Genomic DNA, 16680 nt, shown 5'->3' with positions numbered 1-16680 from the left:
CTCAAGTTTTAAATCACAGTAGTGTCACTCTCAGATAACCTGTGCGCGCTGCTGCCTCAGGGCCTTTGCACAGGTTGAGCACCTCCCTACCCCCTCAGTTGAGGGAATGGCCTTTCCTCTTTCTTCAAGCAGCTGGAAGCTTCAGGTCTCAGCTTAATTTCACCTCCTCAGAACCCCCTTCCTGGACACCACCCCCACCCCCACCCTCCCGCCATGGTGCCTCAGCTCCTTGGTGTTTGCCCACTGAAGCCCTCAGCACAGATGCTTTGCCAATACTGGTGGACACAGGAACCAACCGCAGCCACCCCTTCCTCTGAAGGCTACACCCCGGTACTCACTCAGGGCCTGCCCGGCAGCTGAGGACGTGAACTGGGCTCGCCACTAGTGGAGGATGAGACTGAATGGCACACGGGCCAGGACACAGGGCTTTTAGAAGCCCAGGAGGCTTTGGGGCACTTCTGGGTGCCACCCACCCCACGTGTCCGCTGCCTGCCCTGGGCTAGTGAGCTGTGCCCGGATGCTGCCCTGTGGGGAAGCGCATACATATGCCCTCAGCCAGCCTGGGCCGAGGCCTGGCAGGATCTGCCCTCCCCACCTCTTCCGTGGGAGTTACAAGCTGCACACACGTGTGTGCACTGCCCACCAGCACCCGTCCCCCTCCCCAGGGGGGGCCTTGGACCAGAGCCGGCCAATTTCCCTCCAAGGGTCCCGGTAGTCATCTATCCCTGACCCTCTGCGGGCTGGTGGGGAGCACAGAGAGGGTGCCTTACCTGACGTCCCGTGCAGCTTCGCAAAGCAGAGCTCCTCGTGAAAACCCAGACCTGGCATACGACAGCCTGCGGGGTGCAGGGAGGGGTGGGACCTATTTTCTGGTGGGTGGGGGAGGACAGTTTGGGCCAGGTCTGCCAACCTCAACCCTCCCCCTGCTTGCACTTGCACGGGTCCCCATGGGCCAGTAAGATCGATGGGTGCCCTCAGGCAACCCCCACTTGGGCCCTCCCTCGGAGTCCCCAACTGCACAGCGGGGACCCCCAGTGGAGGGCAGGACCTCTGAGGGGCAGCCACCACAGACCAGCAGCTGAGGGCGTTCCCTGGCAGGTGACAGAGCAAAGGGAGGCCAACCACAGGACAGGATGCCAGAACAGAGGCCACTCCTGGAGGACGCACCTCTGCCATCAGGTGCGCGCGCGCGCGCGCGCGCACACACACACACACACACACGCCAACCCTGGGCTGTTTACCTTAGACAATGACACCCCCAGTGCCACTTTCCTGTAAGCAGAATATCAGGTTCTGTGATGTGGGGCAGGGCCTCGGAGTCACCTGCAGGTGACAGGTAGTGTGGGTTAACCCCCTCTTAGGCCCTGAGATGCCCCCACAGGGGTGCACACATGTTTCAGAGGCAAGGCTGCAGGATCCCTGGGCAGCCCCTGAGCCCCAGGGGCAGGCTCCTGCCCTAGAACCACAGTGGGACCAACAGGCCACCGAGGCCCAAATGCAAACTGAACCCACAACCCAGGCACTGGTGAGGGGGCAGGGGTGCGTGAGGGTGAAAGTGCAGGGGCAGGGGCACGTGAGGGGGGCGGAGGGGGCCTGGGGGGGGCAGGAGGCCTGTCCTGGGCAGTCCCAGCGTCCGTGGTGGCCTCTGGGTTGGTAAACGAGCAGCAGGGAGACGCTTGAGCCCGGCGCATCGACTTTCAATCTGGTCTCCTGGTAGCTGACCAGCCCTCCTGCCGCACCTCTGCGCCTGCACCCCTGCGCCTCTGCGGCCCCTGGCCCAGGCGCCTCTGCCTGAGGAGGGCGCGGTAGGGAACTGGGTGCCGCTGCCTAGGGTGACCCGGGCGCGGGGGCCACAGCTCGCAGCCGCAGGAGTTCCCACTCGGCCACCCCAGGGCCTGTGGCGAAGCTCTGGGCGGCTGGTCCGTCGCCTCCAGGCGGGTTTGGCCCAAGAATCCGAGCCGCCCTCGGGGACCGCGGGGACGCAGGCCAAGTCGTGGGGGCGGCTTCGGGCGGGGACTCGGAGCGGCGGCCGGCGCTGACCTCCGGGGGAACGTCCCCTCTCCGACCCCGCCGATCTGCTCCGCGCCAGGCCGCACAGCGCCCCCAAAGCCGCGCCCCCTCCTCCAGGGAGGCGCCCGGGACGCACAGCACCCCCCACGCCGCGCCCCCTCCTCCAGGGAAGCGCCCGGGACGCCCCGCCTCCCCGCGCGCTCCTCCTCCCCGCCCCCCCCCCCGCGCCCTCCTCGCGCCGCCAGCTCCCCCGCCGGACCACCTGGGGCCGCCCCGCCGCGCGGCCTCAGCGCCCCCTCTCCGGGGTCAGGCCCGGAAGGCCCCGGGCCCCCGCGTCCGGCCGCGCCATCCGCCGGGCGGCCCCAGGGACTCGCAGCAAGGCTCAGCCCGGTGCTGCCCCGCGCTCCCGCCCCCTCCGCGGCTCCGGCGGCCGCCGCCCCGCCCGCGCCTTCCCGACTCGGAGCCGCCCCGGGCTGGAGGCCGCGGCCGCGCTTTACCTGGACGAGCGCGGCGCGCGGGCTCGGGGCGCCCCGGAGGGTCCCGCGGCAGCAGGCGGGCTGGGGGCGCGCGGCGGGGCGGCTCCGGGGGACGCGGCTGTGCGCGGCGTGGGCCGGTGGGGCCGGTGGGGCCGGGCCACCGGGCCAAGCGCCGCGACCCCCCTCCGGGCCCTGGGCGAGCGGCGGCCCCGCGTGGGGCGGCGCGGGGCGGGGCGCGCGGCCGGGCTCCACCCCCGGGTGCCGCGGGGCGCGCGCGGGCCAATGGGGAGCCTCGCTGGGGGCGGAGCCCGGGGGCCGCCGCTTAAAGAAACTTGTTGCGGGCGCTGAGCGGGGCCGGAGCGGCGGGGCCGGAGCGGCGGGGCCGGGCGTCGGCGTGGCCTGGGTGCGGAGCGGCCGCGGAGCAGCGGGTCCCGGAGCGCGCCCGTCCGCGCGGCCCCGATGCTGGACATGAGCGAGGCCCGCGCGCAGCCGCCCTGCAGCCCGTCGGGCACCGCGAGCTCCATGTCGCACGTGGAGGACTCGGACTCGGACGCGCCGCCGTCGCCCGCGGGTTCGGAGGGCCTGGGCCGCGCGGGGGGCGCGGGGGGCGGCGGCCGGGGCGACGCGGCGGAGGCGGCGGACGAGCGCTTCCCCGCCTGCATCCGCGACGCCGTGTCGCAGGTGCTCAAGGGCTACGACTGGAGCCTGGTGCCCATGCCGGTGCGCGGCGGCGGTGGCGGGGCGCTCAAGGCCAAGCCGCACGTGAAGCGGCCCATGAACGCCTTCATGGTGTGGGCGCAGGCGGCGCGCCGCAAGCTGGCGGACCAGTACCCGCACCTGCACAACGCCGAGCTCAGCAAGACGCTGGGCAAGCTGTGGCGGTGAGTGTCGGCCTGGACCCGGCCCGGGCCCGGACCGGGCGGGCGGGCTGCGGAGGGCGGTCCCGGGGGGGGGGGGCGCGCCGGCCTCGGCCCTGGGCAAACCCCGGCCCCGACCCGGGACACCCACTGCGCCTGGGCGCTCCGGGGCTGCAGGGCCAGCGCGCAGCCCCCAGCGCGCCCGCGCGCCCGCTGAGGCTGGGGACCCCCACTGTGAGCGCCCCGGGGCCTGTCCCTCCCCCAGGAAAGCCGGCTTCTGCCTGGAAGCAGGACCCCGTACTAGGTGGTGCTGTCTGGAGGCGCCTGTCTGGAAAGGGCTCCCCTCCACTCCCTGACCAAACTGTGGGGGAAGTCAACACAATGGAGGAGGTGCATGTCCGTTCAGCTGCCTCGCTGCCCCACCCCGTGCCTCTGCACCCCTCTGCAAGGACGGCCGAGGGATGCGGGATGGGGCCAGCACAGGCACACTTTGTGCACACTCGTGCCCGGTGAAGCTGGACGATTTTGTAGAAAGTAGGGCAGCAGTAGTGTCACTGGCTGCTCAGCTCGGCCCATCCCCACCCAACGTGTTCTACTTGGGTTTAAGATGGGCGGCTGTGGGTTTGGGGTGCTGGTCCCCATTTCCTACTCCTCTCTCCGTGAGTGGACACTGGGAGTTTGCACCTCTGTCCTCTGGGTCCGTATCTCTGGGTGCTCAGTGTAGGCGGACCCTGGCATCCCCGCACCCCGTCCCACGGGCAGTTGGGGGTGAGTTTCTGGAGGGTTTGAGAGGCTGGCGAGTGTTCTGAGCCTCAGCAAGGAGCTCGCTGGTGTTGCCTGTGTTCCTGGAGGTCTGGGCAGTTCAGTTGCCCACGGAATCCCTTTCCCAGGAAGCGTCGCTTTGTCCACAGCATGTTCTTCGCTGGGTTTGGCCTCCTCCCCCGCCCGCTTAAGCCCCAAAGGGAGGAGACTTACACAGGCTCCCTGCGAAGGGAAGTAAGAAGGTGATGGAGATGGAAAGGTTTGGGTCTTGTTCTAGCATGTTCCTTTGACCCACACGAGAACAGGGCTCACCAGAAGTCCTCGGTGGCCTGGCCCCTGCCGCCGCCCCACCCCCACCCCCGTGTCCGCAGAGAGGGGAGCGCATGCCTGGTGTGGAGCACACGCAGGCCTCCCTGTGAGTGCCAGGGTCGGGGAGGGCCTCCCCAGGCTCGGGGCCCTGGCCAGCCCACTTGTGCCTTTGCTGCTGCAGCTTGCTGAGCGAGAGCGAGAAGCGCCCCTTCGTGGAGGAGGCGGAGCGGCTGCGCGTCCAGCACAAGAAAGACCACCCGGATTACAAGTACCAGCCGCGCCGCAGGAAGAGCGTGAAGACGGGCCAGGGCGACTCTGACTCCGGGGCCGAACTGGGCCCCCACCCCGGCAGTACCGTGTACAAGGCCGACGCAGGCCTCGGGGAGCCACACCACCACGGCGACCACGCAGGTGGGCTCCTGGGGCACCACAGCCTTCGGTGCCCCAGCAGGGGAAGGGGGGTTCCGGCGTCCGACGAGATGGAGGGTGGGGGTGGGGAGCAGGGGCTCACTCCCAGGGCAGCCAGCTTGGAGACAACCAGATGTTCTCATGCGCCCCCAAGTCCCCAGTGCACACGGCGGGGTGGGGGCGGGGGTGGGGGTGTGCTCAGAGCCCCCTGAGCACCGGGGGTATCCCAGCTCTGCCCTGATCGGTGCCGCCGTGCGCCGTGGGCGTGTGCTGCTGCCTGAAGGCATTTCTGTGGGTGCCGAGGCAGCACTCCCACCCCTGGCGGGGTGGTTAGCAGCCCAGCCTTAGGATCAGAGGGTCGGTTAGGGGAGAGCCCGGGCCAGCCCAGCAGTCTCGGTCACGCTGGCGAAAGCTGTGAGCCTGGGGGCGGGGTGGGGGGGATCCGTTTTGTGAGGATCTCGTTGTGGCCATGTGCGGGGGTGCTGGGCACTTCCTCTCCTTCCCCCCACCTGGGTGTTCACGGTGGGGCCTCCACGGCCCCAGCTCTTCCTGTACAACAGCGCTTAACGGAATTTTCTCGGCCAAGGAGTGAGGTCTGGGTCTGGCTCTGCTGGAATTTCTGGGAAACGTACAGAAACAAAAAGCCGTTGATTGGTACCCGCGGCAGTTAGCGGGCTGGTTTCCCTCCTGGGTGCGCGCCGCCAGCCAGGCTGGCCCCCCACAGAAGGGGCATTCATCCCTGAGATGTGCTCTGTCCCTAGGGCAGACCCACGGGCCACCCACCCCGCCCACCACCCCCAAGACAGACCTACACCACGGGGGCAAGCCGGAGCTGAAGCTGGAAGGCCGCCGCCTGGCGGACAGTGGGCGCCAGAACATCGACTTCAGCAACGTGGACATCTCGGAGCTGAGCAGCGAGGTCATCGGCAACATGGACACCTTCGACGTGCACGAGTTCGACCAGTACCTGCCCCTCAACGGCCACTCGGCCCTGCCCACAGAGCCGGGCCAGCCCGCTGCCGGCTCCTACGGGCCTGCCTCCTACTCGCACTCGGCGGCGGCCGGCATCGGGGCGTCCCCCGTGTGGGCCCACAAGGGAGCCCCCTCGGCCTCCGCGTCGCCCACCGAGGCGGGGCCCCCGCGGCCGCACATCAAGACGGAGCAGCTGAGCCCCAGCCACTACGGCGACCAGTCACACAATTCCCCGGGCCGGGCCGACTACAGCTCCTACAGTGGCCAGGCCAGCGTCACCACGGCCGCCCCTGCCGCGGCTGCCAGCTCCTTCACCAGCTCGCAGTGTGACTACACCGACCTGCAGGCCCCCAGCTACTACAGCCCGTACCCCGGCTGCCCATCCAGCCTCTACCAGTGCCCCTACTTTCACCCTTCGCGGCGGCCCTACGCCTCACCCCTGCTCGGTGGCCTCTCCGTGCCGCCCGCCCACAGCCCGCCCGGCAACTGGGACCAGCCCGTGTACACGACGCTGACCAGGCCCTGAGGGCACCGCGGTCCGGGGAGGAGACTAGCGTCGCGGACTTGGGGACGGAGAACCTTTATCTCAGCAAAGACAGAGCCTTGGGTCTTCCAGAAGGGGTGTGTGTGCTCGCTCACAACGGGAGAGGAGGTGGTGGCTCTGGCAGGTGCCTGGTCACGTGTGCGGAGGGAGCCACACTTTGTGACTGAGGCCACGTGGGTTCCAGATCTTTGGCGACAAAGCTCTCCTCCCACACTCTCTTTGCGGTGACTGGCGACTCTGGAACCGGGGACAGCGGCTGCAGTGTCGCGTGGAGTCCTCTTCCCCATGGACACCAACGCCTCGGTTTTGCATATCAGTAGACACAAAGCAGCCACAGCATAAAACAGAAAGGAGGGAAGAGGTGTGGGGTCTCGGCCGCCTGTGTTCCAAGGTCCCTGCCAGCCTCCAGGGGAGCTCCCAGGACACGGGGACCGGTGGGCAGTGCAGGGCAGCCACAGCCTGGCGGGAGCGCTTGGGTCCAGCCCAGCAGATCTCAGGTGCCCCCTGCAGTTAGGCTCTTCCTGAGCGAGGTTTGGCTGCAACTAACACTTCTCTCTTCTTATTTTATTTTTTTAATTTTTATTTTTTGAAGCTTAAAACATGTTCGATTCGTTCTGGAAGCTGTTGAAATGTATTTATGTTCTGTATTATTTTATCTTTAATTAATGATTTGTGCAGAGAGTAGACTTTAAGACGGAACGGAGGCCAGGACCCCGAGGGAGGGAGGGAGGGAGGGAGGGAGGGAGGGAGGCGAGGCCGGCTGCTGTGTCCTCTGTCTCTGTCTCTGGCCCTGCCACCGAGTCACAGCAGGTTTAGCAGGCTGGGGCATCGCCGAGGTCGCTCCCTGCCCACCGCCGTGCCCAGTAGTGGACGGGGTGGCTGGAGAAGCACATGACTCTTGGCCCTTAGGAACCAGATGCCACCTCCAAGCTGTGAAAGTAAAACCTCCACTAAAGCGTTTAGAGTCTTAGTTTTAGGCGAATAACCCCTGATTGACACGTTTGCTTCTGCTGTGTGCCGAGCACTGATAACCCCTACTTCATGGAAACTTGTGCCTTTACACTTTGTACATTTAAAGACACCTGAGAAGTTGCTTCTTTTTACCTTTTCTACTTTTTCCTACCTTTTTCTAGAAAAAAAAAAAAAAAGGAATTTTTTTTTTTTTTGGCGTATCTCTTTCTGGGGGTGGGGGCAGGGAACCTCAGCAAACTCATTTTTATGCAAAATCTGTTGTCCCACGCCTGCGTGGAGTTTGGGCTTCTGCTGTCACTTACCCGCTCTGTTCCGCGACTTTCTGACCAAGCAACGCTAACTTTTGTACAGACCAATTTGATAAAATTAAAAGAAAAAAAAAAAGCTTTTTATCTACGTGGGCTGTGTTTCACGTGTTGCTTTCCGTACACGCCTGGGCTTTGGCTCGGAAGGACCTCGGCCACAGCAGGCGTGGGGCTCACCCTGGGCCCATCTCAGAGCCCCTGAGAGGGCAGACGTGGTGCCCCAGCCCTGGGGCACCGCCAATGCCCCCCCCCACCCCCCAGGGGCCGTGTCTGGATTTGAACAAATCTCAGAGGCCCCAGGACGCCGCCGCCGGCCCAGCCGCCAGAGTCTTCCTTCCCCCGGGGGCCTATTCAGTAGGCAAAACGGGTCCAGATCCCGGGGCCGCGGTTTCCTCCCAGGCGAATCCCGGAGCCGGTTTCTGGGTGGCTGACGGCATTTTTCGGGCGCTGGCATGGAGCCAGGCTGGGAGCTGGGTGAAAGCCGCCCTGCAGGCACCAGGCGGGGTTGTCTGGTTGGCGGACTGTTTCTAGGGGGAAGAGGCTGTGGGAGCTGCGGCAGGCACTGGCATCACCCCCCGGCGGGCCTCCCTGGCACACGCAGCTGGTTCGGGGGCCTCTCCGGTCTGGGCGCACCCACCGGGGCCTGGGGATGCATCTAGGGCCTCTGCGTCTGCGGCTGGGAGGAGGGGAGGAGGAGCACTACGCTTCTCACGAGAACCCAGATCCTCAAAGCAACTGCCTCTGCGATTCTAATGGGGTGGCCCGGGCAGGGGGGCGCCCACCCCGTCCCCTTGTCTGCCAGCCGCCTGTGTGGCTGTGATCCAGGGCGCGTACCTCACCCCGCGCTGGAGAGCCACGTCCAGGGCCTGCCAAGAGCAGTATTTGGGAAGAGCTGCCCGGATTTACGAGGGTTCGTGAGGTCCAGGGCGTGCCAAGCCTCCCGGGCGAGGCGGGGTCTGGGAGGGGGCTGCCAGCCAGGCCCACGGATGCCTGCGTGGAGCCCGTCCAGCGCACCCCACGTCCAGCCAAGGTCTGTCCAGCTCCATATGGCCCTCCAGGCTCTCACGCTGACACCCCAACCCCAGGAAACCCCCTGCACCCGGCTCCCTGATGAAGGGAGCGGGCTGCCCCTGTGCGGCCCCAGTGCCGGCCAGGCCCTGCCAGGCTCCCCAGGGCTGCAGGCTCTGCCAGTTTTGTTTGCACTTGGAGGGGCTTCTGCGTGTTAACTCCCGGGGGCCTGACCACCCCTCCTGCCGACCTGGCTGGCCCCGGCCCGGCCACGCCGCGTGTGGGTCTCCTCCACCGGAGCTCACGGGCCTTCCAGGAGAGCGAGGACGGCTGCCCTTTCTGGCGAGGCGGTGCCCCTACCCGGGCCAAGGCCGCGGAGCCACAGTGCCCTCACCCTGCTCTCTGGGGCCGGGCTGCTGGCCTCCCAGTCAGAACATTCCCAGGCACTGGAGGCTGAGCCCACGGCCACGGGCCCTGCGAGTCCTGGGCCTCCGCTCCCCAAGGCCCAGTTCCCCAGTGACGCCGTGAGGAGGGTCCAGGGTGCACCCCCCAGGGGGCAGGGCAGCTGGGAGGGGTCCCTGGGCTGGCCGGCCCTGGTCCTCAGGCTTGTGAGGGTTTTTCCAGTGAGCTCCCAGCAGACAACACTCTTCACAGGGCTGGCCTCGCCCCACCTTGCCCAAGTCCAAGGGGGCGGCCGCCCAAGCGCATCCAGAGCTCCGTTCTCGCCGAGAGCATTCCACCGGCCCATCCTGGGGACGCGCTGCTAGGAAGAGTTCCTCATTTTTCATTTCCTTCCCCAGAGCACGGCGCACTGCCTGTGATCTCAGCTGAACAGAGCGCCCTATTCAGAGACAAAGGGGAAACAGTGTTTATAGCCCGGACCTGCCGGGGTAGATTGGGAAAGCCCCTCTGGCTCTGCACACAACCACCCTTCCTGGGACGATATCAGCTTTCAGGAGTGGATCCTGTGCTGGGGTGTGGGTCCCCGGCTGGGGCGGCTGTGAGCTTGGGGAGGGCCCGCATGCTCTGAGCAGCTGCCTGGGAGGGGCCCCGGCCCGCTCAGCGGCCTGTCCCGGGGGCAGGCTCCATGGCCACACGGCCAGCTGTGGGTGACGGCACCCGGCGCAGGTGTTGCAGACTCAGGGATGTGGCCTGCTGCACGGACTCCAGTGTTTCCTCCCCGCTGTCTGGCCCTGGGCCTCCAGGCCGGCCCTGGACAGAAGACCTTCACGGGCTCAGCTCCGGCTGACCAGGGCCGAGGGCTGGACCTTGGGGCTGGTAACGTGTCTGTGGGTGGTGACTGACTGCCACCGGATGCTAGATGTGTGCTCCCCACCCTGGGTGGACGGCCTGCCTACGACATTGTTCACCAGGCTTCAAGGAAAACCTGTGCTGACTGGAGCCCCGTCTCAGAGCCAGGGAGCCAGGGGTGCGGGATCCCACCCCTGCAGTGGGTGAGGGGCCCCCGCTCCCAAGACAAGGGAGATGGGCCACCGGGCACATGGCGCAGAATCGTTCCCAAGGGAAGGAGACCTGCACCTGCAACTGCCCCAAATGCTGCTCCCTGGTCTGGGCCTCTGCTCTCCCTGCCGGCCTCGCCCTGCTGCCTCTCAGGCCCCTGCCCCCCAAAGCTGGCTCTGTGGCCCCAGCCCCGCCCCAAAGACACTTTGGGGGCTGAGCCAGCCCCTGCATGCGAGGGGGTATGGCCTCCTGGCAGGGCGTGCTGGGGGCCTGCAGGGACCCACCCCGGCCCCCTCGCTGCCTCCCTAAGAAGAGGAGGTCGGGGAGGAAGTGGAGGATCACGGTTCTGTCTGTGTCTCCGAAACATGAATCAGGTGCCTCCTGCTTCTGGGTGTTGCTCTGGCCCAAGCCTGCCTGCTCGTGGGGTCCCTGGGTCCTGGAGGGAGCGGGTGGGCAGACCATCCCCTGTCCGATGGGGCCGCGGAGGCCCGGGGCTCCCGAGGAGAAAAGCTGAGAAGGGAAGTAGCTGACAGGGGGGTCACACCCGGGACATGGGCCTGCCCTCCCGTGGGGACCGTCCTGGTGCTGAGTGGGAGCCAGGCTGCCAGGGATTTCCCTTCTCCTGCTGTCCCTGTCGGCACCTGGGCTCTCCCACCGCAAGATGGGGATGAGTCCTCGGGTGGTGCCAGAGTAGGGGGGCGCAGTGAGATCCGACCTGGCTGTGCCCGGGGCTCCACACGGATGCCTCAGGGCGACGATTGGCGCGTCGCTACCTCTGATCACACGACACTTGGGTTTGCTCGTCAGCACAGGACGGTGGGTTTGTCAGCAAGAAAACAGACCGTGAACCAGGTAGAGAAGGTTCACTAGGAGCTGGGGGGCGGGGGCACCTGTCCCGGCCTCTGCACCGGGCGTCCCCGCCAGGGGCCGGAAGATCTGCTGCTCACTGGTGGCCTGTGTGCCTCAGTTTCCTCCCATGACCCTGGGTCGGTGATGGCCTCACCAAGGTGCTCTGAGGAGTCACCTGGCTCAGCGCACATGACGGGGCACGTGACAGGTACCCGCTGGCAGACTTGTCCCCAGGGCCCTGGGGCTCTGCTCCTCCCCCTCCCAGTGACCTGCGGCCAGCCTACCTGCCGCCCCCACAGCCCGGCCTTGGGGTGTGGGGTGTGGGGACAGGGGCAGGGTGCTGAGGCCCCCATGGGAAGGTGCGGGCCACCCCCCCGGGTTTGGGACTGAGTCCAGAGGGGCTTCTTCCTGGAGCAGCGGGAGCCTCCCCGCCAGCCTGAGGCCTGAGGCTTGAGGCCTGAGGCCTGAGGCCTGAGTCCGCGGGTGCAGGGGTGCAGCCATGGGCCGGCCCGCGGGGCTGCAAAGGGTTAAGGGGCGCACGGCCCGGTGGGAGTGCGACGGTGGGGCCTGCAGCGGGCAGAGCAGCCGCGCTGGTGCGGGGCCAAGAGCCCGGCGAAGGCGCTGCATTTTAATGAATCATTATTGCCGGGGAGGCCTTTGTCTTTCTTTATCCGGTGCACAATAAAAGAATTAATTAGACAGAAAATGGCAGGGCAAGGAACTGACAAGTCATTAAGGGCTGCTGAATGACCGATGAGATGCGCGCCGCAGTGGATTTCGGCTCCGGAATGATAATGGCCGGGCCGGGTGCTTTGTATGCGCGGCCAGCCGGCCTCTGTGCGGGCTTTGTGGGCGCTGGCATCGCGGCCGGGCGGGCCTGGCCGGATCCCCAGTGGCAAAGCGGGCAGTGGGAACCGCAGACAGAACGGGTGTATTAATTTTCGTGTGCAGACACAGCAGTAAATATTTGGATGTGAAGGGACTCTGGGATGGGTGCTCTGGCCCCTGGACGCTACTTCCTGGCCTGGGGTGGGGTGCGGGGGATGGAGGCTGGCACAGCAGTGCTCCCCCCACTGTGAGACGAGACATACCGAAGGCAGGGGTGGGGGGCGGAGAGGAAAGAGGGGGAGACCCAGAAGCTCTTCCCGGAGCCCGGCTCTGCCACCCTTTGCTGCTGTCATGGTTATTCAGACGTCACGGGGAAAAAGTGCCACCCACAGATCTGGCTCTCCCACCCAGAAAAAATGAGCTCCTTGGGGGGCTGGGAGGGCAAGAGTGGAGAGTCTGTGAAGTGGGAGTTCATCGGGGGTCCCACTGCCCACGGCTCCTGACCCTGTGACCCGCAGCCCTGGGGGGGGGGTCAAAAACTGGCCGAATCTTCCCCCTGGTTTCCTGCAGCTTTGCAGCACGTCCGATGCCCCTGTGGCTGTGGCCTGTGGTAGGGGTCTCCCCTGCCCCAGGGGTGACGAAGACATCGGGGAGAAAGCAATGTTGGTCAGACAGTCAACAGCCCTTCCCTGGCTGGACGTCAGGGGACAGAGGTACAGCTGGACAGCTGCCGAGCCTTAGCACATCTCTGCAGGCCGTGCCCTCTCCTTTGGCCGTTGAGACATTCTGCAGGGAGCAGATGGGGATGGCGTGAGGCTGCGCCCCAGGGCTGTTCCCGGGCCGCTGAGACCAGAGGACGGCCTGTCCCACGGACCGAGGGCGAGTGCTGGCTGCTGCTGGGTGTGGGGGACTCCACCCCAAGTCACGCTGCATGGAGCAGAGGCCACACCTGTTTGCAGGTTACAAGTGTCCCCCAGGTGGCAGGCATCCAGAAACCCCTGGGAAGCACTGTCGGTGTCTTTGCAACTCACTGTCTGATGGTTGAGTGTGTGCCCCCCTCAAATGTGTGAGAGCCTAAGGCGGGCCATGGCACCCTGGGCATCACCCCTGCAGGGAGGGAGGAGCTTCCCCTTCTCCGCGCTTCCTGGGGCCACTCAAGTCCCCTTAGGAACTTGGTTGCTCTTGTGGGAGGGATGAGGTGGCCGAGGACCTGGGTGACTCTGGAACTTGGTTGCTCTTGTGGGAGGGATGAGGTGGCCGAGGACCTGGGTGACTCTGGCTCTAGGAACACAGCTATTCTGCCTTTTCCCAAATAGGGAGAGGATGGAGGCAGGGTCCAAGTTTACCCTGAGGCATGGTGCCTGGCATCTGCAGCTTGGGCTTCCCAGGGTGCATGGCCTCGCACAGCTGACGGGCCTCTCTGGCCTCAGCAGTCCATCTGTAAAATGACAAGGACAATGGCCACCTCCCCAGAGACGGTTCTTGGGAACACGGGGGATGCATGTGAGCCTGTGCTCAGTATAGGATTTGGTTAGAAGCAGCCACTCAACACACGTCACCCAACATTGCTGTTGAGCTAAAGTGATGAGGCTCACGTCTCAGCAAGGGGCTGGCCTGCCAGCCAGGCAACCTGTTGTCCATCCATCCATCATCCATCCGCCCATCCTTTTTTCTATTCATCTGTTCTTTTTCTTTTAAGATTTTATTTATTCATGAGTGAGAGAGAGAGAGAGAGAGAGGCAGAGACACAGGCAGAGGGAGGAGCAGGCTCCATGCAGGGAGCCCGATGTGGGACTTGATCCTGGGTCTCCAGGATCACACCCTGGGCTGAAGGTGGCGCTAAACCGCTGAACCACTCGGGCTGCCCCATTCATCTGTTCTTCTATCCATCCTTCCTACCATCCATTCTTCTTTCTACCCATCACCTATCATCATCCATCCATTCATCTGTGCATCCATCCATCCATCCATCCTTCTTGCTATCCATTCATCCATCCATCCGTCCATCCATCCACCCATCCATCTATCTGTCCATCCACCCATCTGTCCGTCCATCCATCCATCCATCCATCCATCCATCCATCCATCCATCCACCCATCTGTCCATCTATCCATCTGTCCACTCATCCAGTGACCATCATGCAGCAGATACTGGGCTTTAAAGAAGGAGACTGATCTGGCTCTGCGTCCCCTCGGCTCAGCAGTAAAGGGTCCTCTAGGACAAATGCAGGGGACTGCAGGCACCTGCACAGGGGCCCAGGCTGCTGCACAGGCGGAGAGGGAGACTTCCCGGGAGAGCTGCATCCCCTGAGGTGTTCTACAGTCTCATCCCCACGCAGGGGCCTGTGAGCTCAGCCCTGGTCCAGAGCAGGTCCCGGTAACCAGCTTCGTCCTCTGCTCTTTCACTCAGTGCCGGGGAGCTCTCTCCTCTCTGGCCTGGAGTGAGTGGCCACACCAAGTGGGGGTGGAGCCATGCCCCAGGCAGGTGGGGCTGCTGGACGGGGACCCAGCCTGGCCCCTCCCAGGGCTTGGTGAGCCATAGGATGCCCAACTCACCCGAGTTTTCCTGGGCATTTCCCATTTTAGCACTGGAAGTCATGTGTCCCAGAGGGTGGTCACCCTAGTAAACAGGCGTGGAAACTTCCACACTGCTCACGCCTGGCTGCAGTGTGGGTGGGGAGCAGGGGGTGGAGGGCAGGCCTATCCCAACATGGGCAGCCTCCTGAGCTCAACAGGGTGACTGCGCCATGACTGCGTGAGTGTCACCCCGCACCTAAGTCATACTGGACACAGCCGGATGCCCAGGGAGTGTTTGCCGCGTGAGCAAGACCCTGAGGTGTACCCAACACTCCCGCACCAGACGCGGCTCCGCGGGGTCGCCAGAGCAGGGGGAGTGGGGGGCAGCACACGAGGAGCCGAGAAGACGTGGGCCAAGGGCTCGTCCTTCAGACGATTTCAAACCACAGTCCCACGGAAAGCCCACAGGCCAGTAACCGATGAGCGGCAAATCCCCTCCCAGGCGTGTGCACGCCCGGCCACAGTGCACACTCCTGTGCTCCGTTAGACTAGAACGTTCTTTGTAGGCTGCCGACCAGGAGCTTCCCCACACCCTTCAAGTAAATAAATGAGTTATGATCTCTCACACATTGGGGGGATCCAACTGGATGGCGAGAAGGAGGGGAGGCCCGCCCGAGCTCCCGCCGCTGACAGGGGACGGACGTTCTGCAAGGTTCCATCTATGCAAAGTAGCAGCAGGGGTTTGTTTGGTGTTGATTTTTTTTTAAAGGCAGAGCAGTGAGAAGAGCATTTCTGGGAGACTTCTTCCCAAGTCCATCCAGGGTTACACTGACCTGCCCCATGGAAAGGCACATCCTAGATGTGTCTCCCCAGGCTTGGGGGTCTCCACGCTCCAGAATGTTCCTCTGTGTTCATTCTTGGGCATCTGGAGCCTTCTCCTCCACTGAGGGAGAGGAGGGGACAGGAGGATGGAGCCCACTCACTGGTGCCCCGAACCCCGGGGAGAGGAAGTGTCCCCCCAGAGCGTGGCTAAAAAGAGGAAATCTAAGTGCCAGGTGGCTGATGCTCCCTCGGGACCGGGGAGCCGTCTACTCATCAAGGGCCCCGAGCACCCCAGCAGGGCTGGGGGCAGACGGGTGTGCAGGAGGGGTGGACACTGTGCCCGGGAGGAGGGCGTCCCCGCCGGCTCCTCAGCCAGTGTGCTCCCAGCAAGGCACAGAGGCATGCTGGGCTGGCGCCTGTCTTCCTCTATTTCACACATGAGGGGACACGGCCTGACAGGTCTGTCCCACAGTCACCCCACCGCTGGGACCCCGGGCCCATCCCTGGGAAGGACATGGGATGGGCTGGGCTCTGCCCAGGAGCAAGGACCCCCGCACCCGTCTGCCCTCTGAGCAGCACTGGGGTCTCTGGGAAGTAGAAGGGCCCTTGTCACGTCAGCTGGTCTGTGTCCCCGCTGGTCCCACGGGCGCACCAGCCTGCAGGAGCACACCGGCCACGCCGCAGGGGGAGCATTCTGGGCTGGTCCTGAGGCTGCTGGGAAGCTCCCGACTGCAGGTGCACCCCCGGGAGGGCAGTGGGCACCCTGGGATGCTCAGGCCAGCCCCATGCCCCAGAAGGACCCGCAGGCCCCCTTGGGAGCTGGTCCAGCTGGCACAGTTCGGGCGGGGGGTGGGGAAGCACTGGACGCCAAGGCTGGCTGCACCCCTGCCACTGTGACCGCCAGCCCGGCAGGAGCTGCAGGACCACCAGGCAACCACGCAGGAAGCGCTGGCTGGCGCGTTTCCTCCCCCAGCCCCTCCCGCCCTCCCGCCCCCAGGCCGGCTGCCACCACCTCAGGAATGCGCAGGGTGGGATCAGCCGGTGCTGCCATGCCGCAGGGGCTGTGAGGAGGTGGGCGTCCTGCTCCCATCTGGCAGGAAAGTCATTTTCTCGCGGAGCAGGGACGCAGCCAGCTCCGCGCCTTTGGAAGGGAGACAGAGTACATCTTAATTTGCAACGGGGTCTCAGGGCCCTCGCCCCCGCCTCCTGCTTCGCACACCTCGGGAGTGAGATCGGAGGGCTGACGTCCCCAGAGCGTCCCCAGAGCGGGCGCCCGTCACCTGTTCCTCCCATTTGCGAGCTAATTCCGCAGGGCCTGTGGGCGGCGGCGGGTGCGGCGGATCCGGAGTGTGGGCGAGGCTGCTCCCTGCTTCGTTACAAAACAGCCCGAGCGGAGGCTCGTTTGCATGAAGCCCCCGAGAGTCCCCAACCACATATCATCCTCTCGTTTGCGTTCCCGAAGCTCTAAGCTCGGGTCTGCAAGATGCCCCCTCGGCTCCCAAACGCCGCGTCGGACAGTGGAGGGACCCCAGTCCCAGGCAGCTTCTGCGGCCCCCGCTGGCTGCAGACTCGGTTTACCC

The 16680-nt window shown here is 65.2% G+C and overlaps 1 protein-coding gene across 1 annotated transcript; it reads left to right on the top strand.

Annotated features, from left to right (window-relative positions):
• The first annotated feature begins 2814 nt into the window (after positions 1 to 2814).
• Positions 2815 to 7706, top strand: SOX8 (SRY-box transcription factor 8). The gene is made up of 3 exons (XM_072754196.1): positions 2815 to 3367; positions 4596 to 4825; positions 5584 to 7706. The coding sequence occupies exons 1-3, from the start codon at positions 2946 to 2948 to the stop codon at positions 6318 to 6320; spliced, it is 1389 nt and encodes a 462-aa protein (XP_072610297.1). The 5' UTR covers positions 2815 to 2945; the 3' UTR covers positions 6321 to 7706.
• The last annotated feature ends 8974 nt before the right edge of the window (positions 7707 to 16680 follow it).

Source organism: Vulpes vulpes, chromosome 3 (genome assembly GCF_048418805.1).
Source record: "Vulpes vulpes isolate BD-2025 chromosome 3, VulVul3, whole genome shotgun sequence".
Classification (NCBI taxonomy): Eukaryota; Metazoa; Chordata; class Mammalia; order Carnivora; family Canidae; genus Vulpes; species Vulpes vulpes.
The sequence above is the reverse complement of the archived record's forward strand: the minus strand, read 5'-3'. Positions and strand labels throughout refer to the sequence as shown.